At 42.1% G+C, this 17,094-nt stretch overlaps 1 protein-coding gene across 1 annotated transcript; it reads right to left on the reverse strand.

The window, feature by feature from the left end:
• Window positions 1–1,712: 1,712 nt before the first annotated feature.
• Window positions 1,713–16,607, reverse strand: LOC115631413 (homeotic protein spalt-major). The gene is made up of 4 exons (XM_030528139.1): window positions 15,999–16,607; window positions 3,858–8,071; window positions 3,658–3,738; window positions 1,713–3,530 (listed from the first exon to the last, which is right to left on the reverse strand). Exons 1-4 carry the CDS (start codon window positions 16,147–16,149, stop codon window positions 3,501–3,503), a joined length of 4,476 nt encoding a protein of 1,491 aa, XP_030383999.1. The 5' UTR covers window positions 16,150–16,607; the 3' UTR covers window positions 1,713–3,500.
• Between the last annotated feature and the right edge of the window lie 487 nt (window positions 16,608–17,094).

The raw sequence follows: 17,094 nt of genomic DNA on the forward strand, positions 1-17,094 counted from the left end.
GCAAGTTTGTGTGTTTATGCCTGCGATAAGCCAAAACGGCGGCCATAACCGTGCCCATATTATTTGTAGGGATTTTTGCATTCATTGCAAACGGTTTCAAGGATTTGCCGAATTCAAATCCAAATATGGCTGTGGTAGTTATCTTAACAGTTATCAGGCGATTCTTGTTCGTTCGTTGGTATTCCCCCTTGCCAGTAACTGCGAACGAAGCCAGCCAGTTCGCCTGCCAGCCAGCCAGACAGCCAGCTAGAGGCAACGACAGCAACTTTATTTGGCAGTAAAATTGTATACCATTTTATAAGCAACATAAATGAGACATTTATTGTGACTGCGGCTATGGCTATAGCCGTTGTACGTGCATCGCCGGCATTATCATTTGTAAACACAAAATGGAAAAAGAAATATACAAATAAAAATAAAAATAAAGCGAGAGGCCAGGGCAAATAAAATTAAAAACTACATGGAATGTGACAAAACTGTTGAAAACTTATAAATAAACTGATGAAATGAGAGCGGCAATTACAAGCGGCAATTTACATTGACATGCATAAACAATAACTCAGATCGGCAGCGCCTCAGTTCAAGCTACAAGGCTGCCAACTCAACTCACCCTCGAGCAAAGGTCCTTTCAACACGCAGTTCGCTGCCCTGTATACCGACCGTCGGCTTGTTGCGTGCGTTCTCCTGTTGACAGAAAAAGGATCACCGAACATTAACATCAGCCAACAGTGACAATGGAATGCCGCGCATGCGCATGCCGTGTCTATCGAGCGGACATTGTATCTCCACATCTACAAACAAGTTTAAGCAGCTTAAGTTGTTTCTCAAATGCTGAAATAGTTGTGACACATTCCATGGGATGTTCTGAGAGCGAAAATCGACGAATGATTTTAAAACTGAAAACCAAACATTAAGAAAGTCGTCGAACTAAATTTCCGAGCTTCCGGCAAAAGAGAAAAGGTGGAAGCTCTTCAACAACTCTCAGCGTTTTCGGTAGCGCGTTCAATATTTTCCTAGTGTGAAAGGCTATTGAAAAATTTGAACAAGCGATTTCGAAATTCTTGTATATGTAAATGAGGAGCATGGCCACATAAAGTATATAAAAAACAGTCTTGATTGTCCCCCACAGTTAGAGTATAGTTCTGTTTCTCAAATATGGCTCTTCGTATGTGATTTACTTGTGGCCTGCTCAGCGGGTGCTCGTCATTAAAAAGATGATAAAGCAATGTCAACAAGAAATTTGATTAACGACTCAAATGGCAGGCAGTCAGTTCGTCGAACGATTGGGCCAGCAGCGAAGACAAAAACAAAATCAACAACAAAAACTAACAAAACCAGGCAACAAAAATGTTTTGAAGGAAATATCCAATTTAAAAAGCAATAAAAATATTTCATTGCTACTTCTTCTACATAGAAACCACAAAATACAAACTCACAATACGAGTGGATAGATAGCAGCTTCGATCGACTAGAGCGGCTGTGACCGTATTGCCGATATTCTTTTTCGATTTCAATTTAAAAGATTATGACGATAATAAACCTGACTAACCATTTTTATTACAACATATTCACATTGGGCCGCTCTCCTGTTGCCTCGTCTGCGTCTGCGACTTTATTTCGACTTCACGTGGAATTTTCACCAGAAACTGCTCGATTAAGATCTGAGAAAGCCAACCATCCCCACCACATGAATTGAAATAAAATGAGAAATGTTAAAATCCAAACACAAATTGGTTTATTAATTTTTCATAACTTAAATACATATTTATACTTTTTATATTTTTCATTTGCATTTCATATTTATTTTTTGTATATGTTTTGTTTTCGGCATACCGGCTTGTGTAATAAATTATGAGATACTTACAAACAGAGTCAGATACAGATATCTGAATAATTAAGTATGCTACAATAAATGTATTATTCGTATCATATTTCTTTGTGTACATGAAAATATTGTTTGTTTTGCACTTATATAAGTAGTCTTAAGTGAATGCATGAAAAGAACGGGGGGTATTCCTGTAATATCGCCAGCTATAACGATCATCTATTCCTTAAGTTGTCGTTCTATTTACAGAAACGGTTGAGGTTGTTGTCGTTGAATTTTCTAATAATTAATTTACTTTCTCTGTTCTTCGATCTTTAAAGACGGTTCTTTGATTTCTTTAACAAATTTACTATTTTAGAGTTTGGCGTCGCTGCAGGAATATCCTCCGTGTGTTAAGCAACTAATTTGTTGTTGTGTCGTGCAAAATTAATGAATTAACGTTTGACAATATTCCCCCCATGCCTTCCCACCTCCTTAATAACCTATTAATGTTTTAATTCTAGGTTGAACTTTGCCAGTTCGGTTGCCGGTTGTTGTTTTAATTGGTTGTTTAATTTTTAAGTGATATGGAAAGCATTTTTCATTAACTTGGCCTGAAGCATTCGCTTGAGTGGCCAACAGTTTGTGTGTTTTTTGTTTTTAGATTTAATATCACAATTTCTCTATTTTGTAAGACATTTTCATCTCATTCATACTTTCTTGAATTAAGTACATACATATATACAAAAAGATACCAGTTAGATGAGAAATACTCGTTCATAGGGGCTTTACTATATAGGAAACAACTGTCTATTTATAAACGAATAGATTTATGTTTATAGGTATGTATATCTAGCATGTCGTATTATTGCACTTTACAACTATATTTTAACATGGGTACCATTACAGATATAGATAGATAGTATTTATAGTTAATGGGTAGTTGTGGTATATTCTTAAGTATGCATTAAATTCGAATTTTGATTTTACTACGCCTTCGATTTCAGATTCAGATGAGTCCGCACTTTTTAGAATTTGTAGAATGAAACGCTATCAGTCTCAAATCAAAACAATTCATGGATTCCTAGAACTTTTCTAGTCATGGAACTGCTTTTGATGCATCTTTGGATACGTTTCACTTTACATACATTTTTGTTTTTGTGTTGTTTTTCAAGCCATATTGTATATGTTTCCCATGTTATATATTCCACCTTATCCATCCAAAGTGAACTCGTTCCCATAAAGAATTTTTAATTTAATGATCGAGCGGTATTCAAGAAATCGTAAAACGAAATCGCAAGTCACAGATATATACTCGTAGGAAACTTTAGAAAATCAAATTATGCTTTTATCGTCATCAATTTATAAATAGTTTTTATGGAATTTTGAATAGAGGAAATTATTTTTACTCCGCATTTATCTGTGTTTCCCGATTAACCAAATTAAGTGGGTTGACCCCCGACTCCCGTGCAACATTTATATTCCGTGCATATAGTCGCGCGAAACACGATGTTAGATTCGCACTTGTTGGAATTCAGTGGTAATGGGATGGATAAGCGATTCAATGTTCAGTTTTCTCTCCTTAGATCGCTGCATGAGATCATTTCTATGCGAGATTTGATTTAAAGTTAACTGTCTGTCTATTTAATCAGTTTTCAGCAGTTGCGACTCAAGGGATGTTAGTCTAGTAGCTGGCTTATTCAAATTCGTCTTTCCAGTCGTTCATCTTTGAGAAGGAAAGAAAAGAAATGCAATAACGAAATAATTTATTAATACAGGTGCTCTATAGTGGTGATCAATGTGCTTGAGAGTTTCAGGGGTAGGAGGTTTTTGTGGTTTCTTGGAAGACTTACATACTTTACGGCACGGTTTCTGAAGGTCTCCTGCTCCATGTCCCGAATTTTGTGAGTCAGCATGTGCTGCTTGAGGTTGCCCTGCAAAAATAAATTAATAAGGTGAAGTAGGTTAGCTTTTGAACTCTACTGTAAGGGACTTAAAAAACACCCATCCACTACCACACTCCCACCCTCTCACATTTTCGACTTAGACTTACCTTGGTCGTAAAGCCGCGATCACAGATGCTGCACTTGAATGGCCGCTCCTTGGTATGGCTCCTGTAGTGTATCTCTAGCGCGGAGTGGCAGGGGAATGTCTTGTAGCATATGCCACAGGTGGTGCTACCACGCACACCGCTTAGAGCCAACGGGTTGAACGGGGCAGCGGGCATCACAGACTGGGCGATCTGGTTCATTGCATTGCACATATTTTGTGTGGTGGCTGGTGGAAAAAGTGGCAGGTTGGGAAACATTCCAAAGGGTGGTCGCGTGGGCATTAACGGATTTGGTTGCGGCGGAACGGAAGCTGGATGGGAAGTCGCAGCTTCGTTAGGGCGGGTATTGGACTGGGGTGACGATTGAGGTGGCGCGTGATGCTGAGCCGCTGCTGCTGCTGCTACGGCCGCAGCTTTCTGCTGGGCCTCCTGTGCCTCGCGTCGCAGCTGCTCTTGGTGAAGAGCCATCTGGTGGTGGTGGTGCTGAGCTGCCGCTGCAGCGGCTACTGCAGCTTGCTGCTGCATCAAGTGCTGATGTTGCTGTTGCAGGTGATGTTGTAGACCCGGCGGCAGGCAATCGATGCCCATCGAAGGGGGCAGGGGCGAAGGCAGCATAGAAGGACTAAGCTTTGGCGCCGTATTTGGGCTGCGGGCCGAGTTGATGTTCACAGGAGGGCTAATGGAAGGCTTCTTCTCCGCTGGAGGGAGCAAGGGTGAACGCGAGCTGGAAGACAGCGCAGCGCGTGGCGTGAGATCTAGTGCGCCCTGTGATGCCTCTGAGAGAGATCTGGCTGGCGAGCTGGCCCGCGTAGAATTAAGCTTGGGCTGCGAGTTGGGACTTGCAGGCGCTGACCCCAATGAGTTGCCGTTGCTGGCGGTCGAGCGTGGTCGTGGCGTCGTGTTAACCACTCCCGTCTGGTCGATGCGCAGCTTTTGCTCAAAGAGCAGTCCCTTAAATTCGTCATCTGAGCGCGGGCGCTCACCGCCGTCCTGTTCGTTGCTGTTCGACAGATGCTCCGAAGACACATCATCGTCAAAATCATCGCCACAATCCATATTATCGTCCATGTCGCCCTGCGAGGACTCGGAACCCAAAGCGCCATTATGGTGAGCGCCCGGCATTGGACCACCAGGTGCTCCCGGCATACCGCCGAAATGAAATGCGGCTGCCGCGAACGGATTCATAAAATGGCCCGGCATCATAGATGGTGGTGGGTCGCGGATCTCAGCAGCCTGGATCTGCTCGGGAGTCAGATCGGTGGGCTCTCCGGTATGTAAGCGGATGTGCTGCTGTAGAACCAGTGCATTAGAGTACTTTTTGTGGCAGACTGGACACTGATGGAAATTGCGCATGGGTGGCCGTATTTTGTGAACCGCCATGTGTGTCTTAAGGTTTCCCTTCGTGGTAAAGGCCCGGCCACAGATGCGACATTTAAAGGGGCGCTCGCCTGTATGGGTGCGATAATGCATTTGCAGTGCGCTTTTGCAGGAGAGTACGCGGTCGCATACGACGCACTGGTTGGGATCGCTAATTTTCTTGTTCTTCATTAGCTCCTTCAGTTTCATTGTCTCCGAGGTATTCGATACCTCAATGAAGTTCTCCCACGAGTTGTCATTGCTGTGTGGTCGCGGCAATAGCGTCATTTCATGTTTGATTGGATTGAAGAAGGGTGAGCGTGAAATGTGCAGAGCAGGCGAACGAATTGGAGAGTGGCGCTCAGGCGATAGCGTCTTGGTGAAGTTTAAAGGGAAGCGCTCGGCAAAGAAGTCCTCGCGATGATGCATCGTGGGCGGCAGCTGTCCCGGTGTTGGCAAATGGTCCAGGTGGTGCTGAGATCCTGCAGAAGGCTGCGGGTGCATGAGGGCCTGTGGCTGCATTGGCTGCACGACCGGTGGGTAAGAAATCGAGGTGCGGTGGCAGTGTGTGGGTGTAGGAGGCGAATGAACAACACCCGATCGACTACTAGACACACTGGCAACCTCGCGATGTTTAGGGGACGTCGGCGGTGAAGGCGAAGGTGAACGCGAACGAGTGCCTGTACATTCCAGTTGTTCGGCCTTTTGCTCATCCTCGATGTGTTCCTCCTTGATTTTAATCTCTAGTGGCAAAACTCCTGGTTGTGGCTCAGCTTCGGAACGCTCTGTAACATCCTCCTCGCTTTGCTCCTTCTCCTCCACGAGCTCTGTTTTTAAGGGCAGTCGTCCCTCCTCCTGCTCCATGACGTGCGGGGAACTGGGTGCCGATGATTTGCGCAAGTCTGTTGGCATATCTTGGTTGTGTTTTAGTGCCGCCTGTGCAACAGCCTGTGCATGAGCCGCTGCAACGGCTACTGCGTTGGAATTGGCACCGCTCAAGCCCGGCACCTGAGGGAAGAAGGGGTGAGGCAGACCAGCGCCACCTGCGGCGGCACCTAAGCTCTTAAGAAGCTCCATGGGCGGACGGTAAAGGTTCTGGAAACCTGGGAATGCTGGGCCTGAGGGGAATGAGAGCGGTAACGACACCGGCGGGACCGCTATGGATTGTTGCTGACTTATAGAACTTGCGGGCGTTATAGCAGGAGCGGGAGAATGCGTTGGCGAGCTTTCCGGTGACATTTGATCCAACAATGGCGGATGAAACTTGTCCATGTGCTCCGGAATGGGCGTAGCATTCATCGGTACATGAGGGAATTTTTGTGCGTGTCGCTGGAAGTGCACCTTAAGGTTGCCTTTAGTGGTGAAACGACTGCCACACACATTGCACTTGAAGGGTCGCTCACCCGTGTGTGAGCGAATGTGAATCTGCAGGGCCGAGTCAGAGCCGAACACCTTGCCGCAATAGCGGCAGCGGTGCTTGAAAAACGGCTCATTGCGTCCCTTGCCATCTGCTCCCTTGTCCCCAAAAGCGAAGTCATCTGCCATATTATTGGCCAGAATTCCTTGCGATGCCGAGTCGAGCACCTCCTGGGCACGCTTCTGCAGCAGATCCAATGAATTGGGCTCGGGTAGATCGTCGTGGTTGGTTATGATGCTAGAGGCCAGGTCGGAACCGAAGGGGAGGGGCATGTTTTCCATTTCCTTGAGGCAGTTTAGTGCGCTAGCAGCACTTCCTGGTTCCATGTTCTTTTTTGAGCAGCCAGCATCGGAGCTATTGCGTCGACTGGCGCTTGGCTCTTTATCGGCTCCTCCATCAAGCGTATTGCTCTCGCGCTTCCGCTTCAGTGAGTCTGCAGTGGTTACAGTTGGCGACGCATTTTCGGCCAGCGGCACCCCAGCATTTATCAAATGTTGACGCGCTTTGGCCTCCGCCATGCGTGCCTCGGCCTTCTGCCGCAGCTCCATGTCAGCAATGCGCTCTTCCTCTTCGTACGTATCCGTCTCGCCATCTTCGCGCTCCTCACCCACCAGCTCGTCTCTATCGACTTCACCCTCTTCGTTGTTTTTCGCCTGGTTGAGAGCTAGTTGCGATTGTAGCTGCTGAATCAATTGTATCTGAAAAAGCTGCTGTTGTTGCAGATTGAAGAGCGTCTGCTGCAGGAAGGCCAATTGCTTCATAGCCGCTTCGTTATCGGCTCCGGTCGCTCCATTGGCAATGGTCTTTGCTGCGAACTGCGCAATTGCCATTTGCATATTTTGGATTGCCTCTAGAGTAACAGGTGTAGCACCGTACTGCGGCGGTGGCAGTAGCGTTGACGTCACGCCCGCTGTGGCCACGCTGTTTGGTGAAGTGGTTGAGCGCCGTGGCTCTGGGTCGGGCGCAGACGTCGCTTCGGGCATTTCAACATTCTCCGACCGCACTATTTTGTTGCTTTCCGCCTCCACCTCAGTCGGACTATGCGGACTACGTGGGTGCGCTGCAGAATGTTTGCTACTCTCGTCCACTGTCAGGGCCAGTTCCACGGGCTCTGGCGTATGTTGCCTGGAATCTGTGGAGTTGCTGCGCTCTAACTGAGAGGCGGTTTCTGCATCTGCGACAGCAGTTGATTTTGTCATGACAACATTGTTGTTGTTGTTATTGTTGTGATTGTGGTCCTCATTGGCTACTTCTTCGTCTTCTTGCTTTTCTGGAGAATCATTTCGCTCCGCTGGATTCAAATCAATCTCCATCTCTTTACTTACCGCGGCTGTACTCGAAGCGAAAGCCGCTGTATCGGCAATATCATTATCACTATTGCCGGCGCTAGCTTCTGCCGTCAGCGGAGAGCATGCGACGCTCTCCTCCAGTTCATTTGCTGTGTCTGGAATGGGAAGATTACAATTAGTCTTCACTATCGACACAGCTGACTTAAGCTAAAGAAAACAAATTCTACAAGGTAGTGCATATACATAGTCGCAAAAGATGATCGCGTTCAAGAAGCCTCGTCTTGTCTATTTGCTGGCAGCTCCCTCCTGGTTGTGGCCAACACCCAAAATGGACTGCGTATGCTGCTCGCTAGTTTTCCCAGTAAATTGCTCATGCCATCTACCAAATATGTCTTCGCTGTGCTAGACTCCACTTGCCTCTCCCCTCCACTGGCTACTCCACTGCTCTATGCACATACATATATGACTTAATCGTGGGCAACTTTTCATGGCACCGGCCTCCACTTTGCGCCTGCAATGCATAGCATCTGTTTGTGTAACCTGCCAACAATTAGCGTTTATCTTGTTGTTCAATTTTTATTGTTGTTGTTGTTGTGTCCAGCTGATTCTCACTTTTATTGAGTGTGTAAAAACAATTGTTTTCTCATCTGCTGTGTATGACGAATTTACAGTGGAACTTGCCTAAGAAACACCCAACTTTTGGTGACCCTTAAAATTGTTCTACCGTCAATTCGAAGAGGCTCTACTACGGCTTTCAAGCCATTGGCATCAGTAATTGCTCATAATGCTATTTGCATGACTAACTATTGGAAGAGAAAGAATGGCATGATAGGCAGCAGGTAGAGGTGGAGGAAGCCAGTCTTCTGTTTTGCTTTCGCTCAATATGGTTTGACTAATTAATTGAAAGGCAGAACAATAAACAGGCACGAACCCAGAAACAGCCTAAAAAGCCATCCAAATCGCAATTTAAAGCTAAATTTTAATAAAAACAAAGCAAGAGGAATGAAAAACAACAAAACTTGGGCGAGTGGCCAAAACTCTACGCATGCGCAATGGCCATAAAGAATAATTTATGATAAGTTAGCCAGCCAGACAGCCAGCCAGTCGACTAGCGGCTAAGACAGCGAATGAAAGAGAGACAGAGACATGAATGGCGTTCCCGCAACCCGACCCCAAGCTCACGCTCACGCTGTTAAATATAATAAAGCATATTTCTGCACAAATCAAACGAGTTGAGCGGGTTTATCGTTTCAGACAGCGACTGCCAGCTGCTGGCTAAGGCTGATCGGGCAACGGCTATAGCGACGACTACGACTGCAGCTTGGCAATGGCCAAATAGCAGATCATCGCAGATACAAACGCTTTATCAGTGATATTTGCATATCAATCCCATTATTATTATTATATGAGCGCTCACTGCCTGCCCAACTCCCTCCTCCCTCCCCATGATCCAACTGTCTGCGCTCATATATTTTTTTAATAAATTACTTTCGCAAGTCGTTCGAAACGACACCGCCCGACTTGCATTCCCATTTGAGTCACATTTGAGCGCTGCTGCGATTGTGGAGAAGGGGCGCAGACTTAAGTTATGATTTTTATACTCTGTACCCAAAAGAGTGTATAATGTGCGTGATCGCAGGAAGTACGACGGCTTATGGAATGATCTGTTCGTCTGTATGAACCTCGACCTAATCCGTACCACAACATTATCACTAAAATCGGTGTATTTCGTTAAACTTTTTTGTTTAAGTTGCTGGGATCTACTTCTGTTACAGGGTATGCGATAGTCGGACAGGTGCCTCTTTAGCATTCTGCTCGTTATAATTGATAAGCGAATGTTGTTTTAATTGATTAAAATTAATTATATTGTATATTGTCTGACTGGGGGACTTACGGGGGGTGGTGGTAGATGGGAGGCTTGGGGCTTTAAGGTTGAAAGGAAAAATGAATGTTGGCGGCCACCTTAAAGGGTTCACTTTTTGGATCGGCGTTGTTGCTTGTCGTCCGCATTGGCCAAACACAATAAATTCTCCAGATACAAAACGAATTATGACGAACATAAAATTGTCGCTGAGGTAAGCAGTTGTTGTTTGCATTTATTGTTGTAGTTGTTGTAGCTGATTTGTGTTGCCCGCTGCAGATAAATCATTTTGTAATCTGCAGTAAAGTTGCAAACAATATAAATAACAATGCATAGAACGCTGTTCGATCAAACGAAGGGTTCAAGAATCTCCAGCCAGCCCCATAAATGGCTGATGATTGGCTAGCCATGAGGAGTCGTTGGCATTGTCATTGCCATTGTCATTGCCGCAGTCTTAGTGGATGCGAGAGATTTAATATTTTAGTTTGGCTTAGTTTATTCTTATTTCTTCTATTTATTCCCTTTATTTTTTGTTCTATATTTTGTTTGCTCGCACCTGGGCGCACAAGCAAAATATTCAAATAGTTTTCTATATAAATACATGCAACAGCAGCAGCAGTATGTTTTGCATGTGTGTTAGTGTGCCATATATTTATTTTTTGTCCAACACAATTCTGTATTTTGTTATTTTTGTTGTTGGTGTTGTTGTTTTGGTTGCTAATCTGGCAGATAAATACATAAATATGAAATTGTGAAATGCGACAGCAGCAGGAAATTTTATTTGCCATTGTTGAGCTGAGTTCGCCGCACAGTCCGCCCCAGACGGCCAAACACATTTAAAAATATAAATTAAATTCTACAAGTTAAAGGTGGATTAAGTCAAGCCATAAATTCATGAGCGACTACAGTCGCAGTAAATTCAAATAAAACATTTCATCGCCCAAATAGAATCCGAAACGCTAAATACCGCTAATGAGCACAGCACAGACCGAGACCCAGAGCCACTATGCTTGGCGGAAAGAGCGCTATCGACGAGTCTTAGGTTTCCCGCTTAGCGGATCATTTAAATCAATTAGTCTTCTGCTGCTTTTCCTGTGCAACCGAATCATAACTGAGTGCCTCACAAATTTTCACCTAAATGTCAAAACATTGCCACACAAATCGCCTTCCCATAATTTGTTGGCAGTCCAATCGATTCGTTCGCATTTCTTTAATATTGCCTTCTTGCTTTATGTTTGCACCGTAAATTGTGTGTCATTTGGCTTTCAAATCAGTCGTCGCTTTCGCACAAGTTAACAAAGCGATTAAACATACGAGAGTAAAACCATTTTCAAATATATGTGTTTTTATAAGTATAAATAAATAAATTAACTGAAGCCCAGTGAATACATAGTGCACCAAAATTCGTAGAAAACTATAGTTTTCTATTTTCTGTTCAACGTTCCTCTGTCCCAACAATGTTTAACTAAAACAGACATTTCCTTTTAAAATTAGACGAATATTAACATTTTTTGTCATTAGAACATAAAGAATTAGTGAACATTTTTAAACATTCGTAGAGTAAACAGCAATTTCATTGATTTCTTTGAATAACATTAAAAAATTAAACGTAAAATGTGTTTCATTTTCTTTGTAATCTGCATTTATTAATAATGATTGCTCAACTAATTCCATATAAGTAAAGGAAACAGGGATTTTATTCTTTGTTATTTTATTATAAACTTTTTTTTAAAGGTTGTTTTTTACCTACATTTATTATCTGATTATCGTATTGTGTTTTCCTTTTGTTTCAACTTTAATCAAAGTATTTATGCTCTTGGTGAACCGCCAACTAACTACTTAATTAGAAAATTATTCTTCCATAACAGCGAATCCGTTGTCTTAAACCATCTCTTTGGTAAAAATAACTGATTAAACTGATAATCATAATGGAAATTAATAATTGGCAATTTAAAATATTAAACTTCATGTGCCTCTTAAAAAGTTGTCAGGCTTGTGTACTCTAAACGCTCTCTATTTTCGTAAGATATATGGTATATGTATACATACTACCTAAATTTCTGTGGGAAAGAGCAGATGAGTTGGCAATAACTTCAACACTGATATCCTCAACATCTACACATAAGTAGAGGATTATTTGTAGAATCGGTATCTTTTAGGAGCACGTTAAAGTCAATAAGTAATAAATGTTTTTCTTTTTAATTCAGCTTTCAGGTAAGCTTGAATATTTTGAGAACGAGGACAAGTCTTGAAGACAGCTAACAGCTTATAACAAAGGAATATGTAAACTAATTTGGTTTGTATTAACTCGGTTAAACTCAGAGCAACATCAAGCATTAAAAACTGTGTATATACTCCAAAAAAAGTTCGAGAAATGCATCGAATTTGACCCGTTAGGGGAACTACATTGCAATGCCTGTGTCTGGTCAACGAATTGCAAACAATATTAGATGGCATGTTGTAATCGAAACGCTTTAAATCTATATGTACATTCGTACTTAAGGATTATGCAAGCCAACCCGCAACTGGACAATCATTGCATAAAGCTTGACTATTCCCATATGTGCAGAAGCTGCCAATTGCTGCACATATGTGCGAGTGTGCGTTTGTGTATATATATATATATATGCGATATATACACATATATATATATATAATCGAGAATACAATTTTTGTGCATATATTTTGCGGGTTTTGCATGCGAACGCGAGCGTTTCAATTATTCCATCATATTCAGTATGCAAATCGGGCTGGCCGAGCTGGTCGTGGACGTGGCCCGCTGCAAAGGTGAAACAAATGTGCAGCCAATTGGAAAATGCAAAGCCGCGAGACTCTGTGGCAACTACAACGCCAATAACAACAACTTCGAGCGACAACAGAATGTCGCATAATTTAATAATATCCAAGCCATGTCGCACCAAAAAAGTTAAACAAAAATCGCGGCCCGGACTGTCGGACCCCGCTCGATTCGACTCGACTGTACTCGCGCGGTATAAATTGACACGGCGAGCAGCCGCGAATTTAAAATTTATTTGTTCAGTTTTAAGCATAAGTAAAAAAAAAAACCCCCAACAACAACAACAATGCGCCACAAATTAATGCAGCAAGCAGCCCCTGGAAGCTAAATCAGAAACGACGCGCACCAACAGCACAAATGGCATAAATAAAAATAATTAAATAATTAATGTCATTAAGCTATGCGTGCACCTTCAATTCTAGACCAGCTATCAAAAGGTGAATTGAGGAAAGGGGCCTCTATTTCGTCCTCCCACACCAATTACATTGGTGGTCCGAATCATATAATCGATTTTAATTTAATTTCGAATGGAATTGGAAATAATTTAATTTCGTTCTTTTTGGTGGCTTTAGTATAATTGTTAACAAATTAAAGAGCGAAGAGAGGGTGTTTAAAATATTATATAGTACTTATAGAAGGTCATGACTATCGAGCTGTCAGAGTTGTAAGCTCTTCAACTACAACCCTGGGATCTATGCTCCAACTACTTAAAAAGTATCCAGTTTGAGACAAAGAGTTTACTTTTTAGTCTATTTTATTTCTTCCTATGAGTTCTTGAACATATTCTTGACGGGTGATATTTAATTTAGATAATCTAGATAGTCCCATCAATCTCAAATAGTGTCCAGATTAAGAAAACCAGTTAGCAAGTTATGTTTAGCAGTGACTTCTTCCTTAATTCCCGCCATTTAGACTATTGACATGCACCACAAGTAGCCTCGCTGGAAAGCTGTCAGAAATATTGAAACTGCGTAAAGTTTTTGTCAATAACAATCCGCATAGGAATCCAAAAGGATTGAAATTGTAATGAGAAGTTAAAATGTTTGAAACGAAAGTTCGGTTGCTTATAGTAAAGAACTTTATTCCAAAATACCTATATATTTCCATATTCAGCAATGTAGTAAAAAAAGCCAATTGTGAAAACTTTGATAGTCCGGGGCCAGCAAATGCAAATACACACATTAAATGCATATGTATTCGGAAATACCGAATCGGGCTCCAATAACACAACAACTCATATGCATATGTATGAAGAAATAGGGCTTCCAAAATCCAATTTAATCCAATTACACTTATGATACTTTAATCGAAAGAAAAAGCTTCTTATTAAACCAATTTAATCCAATTACACTTATGATACTTTAATCGAAAGAAAAAGCTTCTTATTAAAAAAAAGTAAGTGAGCCTTATGCAAAACAAAAAAAGGATGTCATAGGCAGATGATATTCTATTGAATATATGTGTGTAGTATATATAGCTTATGCCCTTACACAATTTTATTTCTACGTATAAGTCTGTTTATATATAACGGTTCTATTTTTTCATAGAAGTAATCGATCAAAAATTGTATCAGTCCAATGCGAGTTTTATTTTATTATAGGGCTTCCAAGTCTCAAACAATGCGGTTAACTGAAATCCTTTAACATTAAATGGGTTTTAAGGCTTCCCTTAAATATGGAAGAGCCTAAGAGCTTCAGAATTTTTAGTAATTTTAATATATTAATTAATATAATTTAAAAGTAATGAATAAGTTTTAGATATTTAGCATTTCGATTTGTTTAAAAACGAGTTACTTTTCTATCCAAAATTTCGTTCATAGTCAATAATACTTTCGCCAACTCACAATCATATATAACTCATTATAAATCACCTGATATTTCGACAGCTCTTTTAATTAGACCTCTAAGGTGTAGTACCGAAGATTATAATCTAAAGTTAATTCCGAAATGCTAATGCATATTTTTATATGGAAACAAATCCACAACTTTTGAGCGATCACTAAATTTAAATTAAGAGTCCAGAGTGTAATAATAATTTATATAAATTCAGGAACCTTCTGGAACATAATTATTATATACATAAGTGTAGATCCAAGCCTCTAGTATCCTTATCGAAAGACATATCAGAGCACCATTGTAGACAATTACCCTTTAATAACTGCTCCATAAATAGAAAAATTTGTCAATTGTAGTCGCCACTTGGGGGACTGGCCACATACAAAGATCGGTGATCGGTGGTCGGCGACCATGCGCTTTGTATGGATGGCGGGCTGCATGCTTGAAACTTGGCCGGCAGCCAGCTTTCGAATTGTGGTCGGCCTAACTGTTTCTCGGCCTCAACAAGTCGCTTGATAACGCATTTATAAATGAGGAACGTGGAAAACAGAAAACTCAACTCAACTCAACTCAATGCAAGTTAGCGCTCCCATTTGGAAAATGTGGCTAACACAAATATGTGCATAATTATAATAGAAGCTGCCGGCTTCCAGCCCTACAGCTAGCTCTGTCCCTGTCCCTGTCCCCAAGTTCGTTAGTCTTCCTTTTATCAGCAATGCGTACTGTTTTCTATCATCGAGGCATTCTCTTTCCCTTTCTTTCAATGATAAATCAGAAATCAATTTGATTTCGATGTCAGAAACGGTTCGGCGGCCGCTTCCTAAAAGCCGCTCATCGATATGATTTAGGAATGACTCTTCATTATTGTTTCGGTTTTGTTTTAAGTGGCAGTGTGTGCTTTTTTACATACACATACTTATAGTGGCACCGTCTGTGTGTGTGTGTGTCGTAAAAATCTGAGACAAGTTTTTGATTCACAAGCGGTTTATTCAATCAGTTTTGGAGACCTCTTTGTGACGCTGCTGTCGTCCAGGCGTGTATTTTAATTGGTTTTGAAAGCTCTACCCATTTGCATATATGTATGCGATGCGGTTCGGTTCGGCTTCGAGTCTAAACAGCCTCAACAAGAAGTCAACAAATTGCAGTAAATATGTACACAAGTGCAAGAAATAAAGCGAGTTCAGTACAAATATTTTCAATGGGGGTTACAGAAAGTTTGATGATCCTAGCTCTCATAGTTTATGAGTTTTCTGGCGTTCATACAAACGGACAAGCGGACAGATGGACAGACGAATGTGGTCTGTCACGCCTTGTTTCGTTTATGGGATACTTTCCAGTGCTTTGCATGTCCCGCTACTTTCCCAGTTATAACTGGAAGCGATAGTTGTACTCATTGAGGAATCAATTCACAAAACAGCGTAGAACAACAAACCATTCGTCGAGCGATCGGTTTTATGGCGAGCGCGTTCAACAAATTGAAATGTCAGACTGCCGATGTCCGCGATACACACACACACACACACACACACAGATATATTGCTCGGAGTGGGTTGGGTGGATGGGTGGTTTTAGCTGGACTTTGGACTCACCTTTGTCGGCGCTTCTAGCGCGATCCTTCAGCTGTTTAACAATGCCATATTTCACAGTACCGAATTGTATCATTTTATTGATCGTCTCCTGGTGATTTTCCTTGAAGTCACTACGCATCGCACACAAAACGTTGGACAGGTGATTTTTCATCAAGAATTATCGTGTTTGGATATCTATATCTAGCTATATATATATATATGTATATAGTTGGCTAGCACCGGCGACTTGCGATCGATCAGAAAGATAATTCAATAATATTTTTTGTACTGCATTTCTGATTTGTGTTTGGGGAGAATGTTTGCGTTAAAAGAACTCGAATCAATCGTAGATCGGGTGAGGAATGAACGAATACCTTTTTGCCACACACACACACACGCACACACACGCAGAGCAGCCTGTTGTCATGCCATGGCACAGTTTTCTTTCTGTAGATTCTAGTTTCCTTAGTCACTGTCGAGGACTGGGCTTAGCAGGGATTGTTATGGGAATTGTATTTCGTTCGCACACGACGCGATTGCGTTGGGAACGCGTTCTGCCGACGGCACTTAGCGGGTTGACGTTTCGTTTCGTTTTCTTTTTTTACGTTACTGTTTGTTGTCTTATTTATTGTTGGCGCTTTTATTGTTGTGGCTGTGGTTGTCTCGATCACAACTTTGCGCATCACACATAATTATAACACTTCACACGATTCTGATTAGACGACATATAGACAGCGCGTGCATAACTCGCATAGAAACGAATCGCATCGAATCGAAATAATATAGCAACAATATATTGCTCGTTACGTATACGTATCGTGGTGCGCTGTTGGGTCGTCGCTGCTCTCTCTGTGGCACGAACGTTCAGCACCGCGCGTCAAAATAACACTGACACAAACAATAACAGCCACACGACCAGAAAGTCACACACACGCGCTCGTGTGCCGTCGTCGGCGCTGCCGACCAAGGCAGCGACCGGTTTGGTTTACTACCAATAATTTTTACATGCCCATATGGCTGCGTCTATGTGTGTGTGAGTGAGCGTCTGTGTGAATGAGTGTTTGTGCTTCAGTATATGAGTGCTGTTGTGTGTGTGTGTACAACATTTTTATTATTA

Source organism: Scaptodrosophila lebanonensis, unplaced genomic scaffold, assembly GCF_003285725.1.
Source record: "Scaptodrosophila lebanonensis strain 11010-0011.00,11010-0021.00 unplaced genomic scaffold, SlebRS2 tig00001412-arrow-pilon, whole genome shotgun sequence".
Lineage (NCBI taxonomy): Eukaryota > Metazoa > Arthropoda > Insecta > Diptera > Drosophilidae > Scaptodrosophila > Scaptodrosophila lebanonensis.

What these genes read in the sequence shown, in the direction of transcription:
- LOC115631413 (XM_030528139.1), bottom strand. Translation starts at nt 16,149, where the DNA reads ATGAAAAATCACCTGTCCAACGTTTTGTGTGCGATGCGTAGTGACTTC. An exon ending in CGCTAGAAGCGCCGACAAAG is followed by an intron (nt 8,072 to 15,998) that starts GTGAGTCCAAAG and finishes TTCCCATTCCAG; the next exon opens with ACACAGCAAATGAACTGGAG. An exon ending in GAAACCGTGCCGTAAAGTAT is followed by an intron (nt 3,531 to 3,657) that starts GTAAGTCTTCCA and finishes TCCTTCTCAAAG; the next exon opens with ATGAACGACTGGAAAGACGA.